Source organism: Nicotiana attenuata, unplaced genomic scaffold (genome assembly GCF_001879085.1).
Source record: "Nicotiana attenuata strain UT unplaced genomic scaffold, NIATTr2, whole genome shotgun sequence".
NCBI lineage: Eukaryota > Viridiplantae > Streptophyta > Magnoliopsida > Solanales > Solanaceae > Nicotiana > Nicotiana attenuata.
The window spans coordinates 72691-77083 of NW_017671649.1; the positions used below are offsets into that span (position 1 = coordinate 72691).

General features: G+C 39.0%; 1 protein-coding gene across 1 annotated transcript; it reads left to right on the forward strand.

The window, feature by feature from the left end:
• Nucleotides 1-1187: 1187 nt before the first annotated feature.
• LOC109209489 lies at nt 1188-1782 on the forward strand. Its single transcript, XM_019372760.1, has 2 exons — nt 1188-1599; nt 1754-1782. The coding sequence occupies exons 1-2, from the start codon at nt 1188-1190 to the stop codon at nt 1780-1782; spliced, it is 441 nt and encodes a 146-aa protein (XP_019228305.1).
• Nucleotides 1783-4393: the final 2611 nt, after the last annotated feature.

Below are 4393 nucleotides of genomic sequence, written 5' to 3' on the forward strand. Positions count from 1 at the left end.
AGTAAATGTAGATGAGATACCATCTGGTCCAGTTGGTATAGATGCTGGTTTTGAAGATATGCATAAGAACAAAAGGGGAAAATATGAAGGGAAACTAGGAGGGGATGACCAGTATTTTGATAGCTCAGATCCAGGTAGTGAGTGTAGTGATGATGACAGAGAACCTGTTGGCCCTGATGAAGTAAGGGATGCTCCAGCTAGGAATCCAAGTAAGAAGGTGTATTTTGATACAACTTCCAAAAAAATATTTTTTGAACTGTATATGATCTTTGAGAATGCTGTACAGTTTAGGGAGGCATTGCAGACATATTCTATTCAAAAAGGTGTCAACCTTAAGTTGAAACCTAATGAGAAGGAAAGGGTTAGGGCAAAGTGCACAAAAAATGGATGTCCATGGCATATCCTTGGTAGCATTGAAGGCAGCACCAGAAACTTTAGGGTGATTACATACTACCCTGTCCATAAATGCTACAAGAAAACAAGGAACAAGATGTGTAACCCACCATGGATTGCAAAAAAATTCAAAGACAGAATAGTTAGTGAGCCTCAAATTAAACTTCATCAGATTCAAGCCTTACTTAGGAAATCTTTTGGCTTGTATGTGAGTAAAATTCCTGTAGAAAGAAAAAATGATAGTTATGAAGGAGAATATGGGTGATTACAAGAAAGAATTTGCTAGGCTTCATGATTATGCAGAAATGCTAAAGCTACTAATCCTGACACTACTGTTAGTGATAAGGACATCTAAGGATTCAATTCCTGGCAAGGAGGTGTTTATGGGCATTTATGTCTGTCTTGAAAGCATTAAAAACTGGATGTTTAAAGGGTGCAGAAACATAATTGGCTTTAATGGTGCATTCCTAAAGGGGACATGTAAAGGTGAACTACTTTCCTGCATTTCCAAGATGGAAATAATCAAATGTTCCCTGTGGCTTGGGCAGTAGTTGAAAGGATCAAGGATACATGGTCTTGGTTTATCAGATGTCTCAAGCATGATCTAACTTGAATAGAAACTGAAGGAGAAGGACTGACAGTCATGTCTGATATGCAGAAGGTATGGTTTTTAATACTCTGTCTTTAAAGCGTAACTGTTTTCATTTATGTTTAAGTTATAACATATTGTTTTTATGGAGAGGATGAATAGCATGAGAGGGTTTTCTGAAAAATGGGTAGGTGAGATATCACCCATGGCTATGGAAATACTTGGAGAGAATGCTCAAAGGGCAGCCAAATGTGAAGTCAAATTTAATGGTGAAACAGGGTATGAGATCCAGGATGGGCCATATAAACATGTTGTTGACTTTAGGATATATTCCTGTACTTGTAGATCATGGCAACTCAAAGGAATTCCATGTGCACATGCAATTACAGCAATGCATTATAAGAACTATGAGGTTGAGCCATATGTTGACCATTGGTATAGAAAGGATACCTACCTTAAGGCATATAGCAGATTCATTCAACCTTTAACTAGTATGAATTTGTGGCCAAAAAGCACACTGCTAGCTATTGAGCCACCTGTTATAACTGCAATGCCAGGAAGGCAAAAGAAAAAAAGGAGAAAAGTTGTTGATGAACCAAAGAAGAAGTTTGGGAAGGGTACAAGGATAGGGAGACAAATGAGATGTTCTTTGTGCAAGACTCTAGGACATAACAAGAAAGGATGCCCATCAGCAGTAAGTATTACTGTTTGTTTTGTTACTAATATTGAAAGAATTCAACTACTAGTGATAGTTTTGTTATGTGTATGCAGAGAAACCAAGGGGGAAAGGCTGGGACTAGTTCAGTTGGAGGTGAAACTGCTCAAAGTGGAACTGCAGCAACAGCAGCAGCTGGAAGTGCATCAGTACCAGCAGCTGGATCATCAGCAGCGGCTGGATCAACAGCAGCACCTTCAACTATGGAAAGTGGCACCTTCACTCCACCAATCATTGATCCAAGCACACAACAATCAACTAATATTGCAGGAGGTCCAAAAAGGTAGACCAATGAGCCTAGAAGAGGTGGTGCAAATGCAGGCTCTAAGAGACCAAAGACAGTAGGATATAGTGTGCTATTTGATTCAAGTGGCACTGTTATACAGAGGGTAAATATTTCCACTCAATTACACAATGGTTTACTACATAATCCCTCACTCACAATCTTTTATTTTTGTGCAGTCTGGAACTACTGACACAGTGGTACACAATCCTTCTACACTCATAAGTTCTGCTCCTACCAACATTGAACTTAGATTCAAACCACCTGGACTAAAGTGGAAGGGTCGATCTGCAATTACACAAAGGCAGCTGCAAGAACAGAGTTACAGAAGGGCAAACTCTGCTACAACCACTCAAGCTACACCAGTTACACCATCCACACCAATCAGCCAAGCCACAACAGACATTAATTGAAGTGCTCAACTGATATTTACATATGTATGTATGTTTTTGTTGACTCTGGTAGACAATATTTTGTAAAGCTACTTCATTATGTATGTTTTTGTTGACTGCCTATCGTTGGCAATATTTTGTAAACCAACTCCCTTATTTTGGATGTTTTATTAACTGCCTATAACACAGGCCATTATATTAGTACTTGTTGCTGTAATGGAGCCTTTGTCAATATATTCCATGAACAAAATTTTACATCAACACAAAATATGTAGCCTAAACCCAGGAAATAAGAAAGTGCACTATCAATCCTAAATAAATAACATAATAGCTAACATTAGAACAACTACAACCGCAATTATAATAACAACAACTTTGAACTTCGACCTTCCTTGTCTTCTTTGACAATGGCATCGATCACTCTTCTTAATAAGAGCCGCAAGAAGAGTCTTGTAGTGTTCTTCCTCAATCGCAGGATCAACCCATCTGAAAAAGCCACAACCTTCACCAATCTCATATCTTCGGCAACCCAGGAACCTCCTTCCAGGATTGGTGGGTGGTCGTGACATTTTATGATCTGCAGCAAGTCCACAATAACACAAAGGTTCCTTCCTCATTATTGAAGGAGAAGAGGCGGCAGTAGCTTATTTGTTGCAGGAGAAGCAGAAAAAAATCGACTTTCAAAACAAAAGGAGATGGAAGAAATTGATGGGCAACGAAGAATCACAGGAAAATAAAATTCTATTTTTCACTGTTGAAGCTAAAAAACAAAGAAGAAGGCATCAGATTTGGATAGAAATTAGCTTCTATAATGTTCAACAATGGAGAATAAGGTAGAAAGAAGAAGATGACTATTAAATAGGCTAAATTATTACCGTTAGGGCTTTTTTAACTGTCTTCACGTCCCTTACAGGCGTGTGAATCACGCACTGAAGCCACATATGACACTTAGGATAAGACACGTTGGATAATCGTTTATTATTCACGGTTTGAATGAGTATAAGTGTTCAATTGGCAAATATGTAAGTTTGGGGACCGGCATGACAAAGCGGTTGAAGTACATGTGCCATTTAGGCTATTCTGCCTTATAAATATCGCCTACTTGAACACCATTTGCTTGTACGAACTCTCGCCATCCCCTTTTAATTCCATATTGGAACTCCTTGATTGGAGTCCCTCCATTAGCAACAACTTGAAATTTTCATATTGGTGTTTCTCCATTAGTAGGGGTGGCAATTTGAGCCCAAACCCATCCAACCTGTCCAGAGATTAATGGGTTGGACTACAAATATTTTAGCTCATGAGTCTATCCGGGCTGAGCCCAAGTTAATCCGTCATTTTTTATAGCTCATTCTGACCCATGAAGTAGCCCAAATACAACCCATGAAACTCACGCAAAATAAAGTGATCTCAACCCTACTTATCTAGAAATTTACTTAGTTGCCCCATCATTAGGGAGCTCATGGGTCTTTTTTCGTTTTTCCGCATCCCCCTCCCCCCCTCCCCCCAATTTTTTTTATTTACTTATTTTGGTATTTCAATNTTCTGTTCTTTTGTTTTACAAATTTTTTTTTTGTATTTTCAATTTTCTGTTTTCTGTTTTTTCATTTTTTCACCACCCACACCCAATCCCCCCTTCCCCCAGGCTTTGTTTATGCAAGATGAGCATGGTACTAATAATGGGTCAAGTTGGGCGGGTTGGGCTATGATCCATTATTTAGCTCATCTTGACCCAGCCCATCTTAGCCTAAGTACACTTTGGGCTGGGTTGGAAATGACCCATTTATTGACCTAACCCATCTTGACCCGCCAAAATTCTGCCCAACCCGCCCGTTTGCCACACCTATCCATTAGTAACAACCTCAAACATTATACAATCTCCCTCCTTTAAGCAATTATCAACGATGAATTTACGCAATCCATATCCAACTATATAGACTTGAGGTCTACGAGTAGAACTTAGCTTTAAATTCCACAACCTTTGTCTTCCATCTCTTATAAACAAATCACATTTCTTGTTG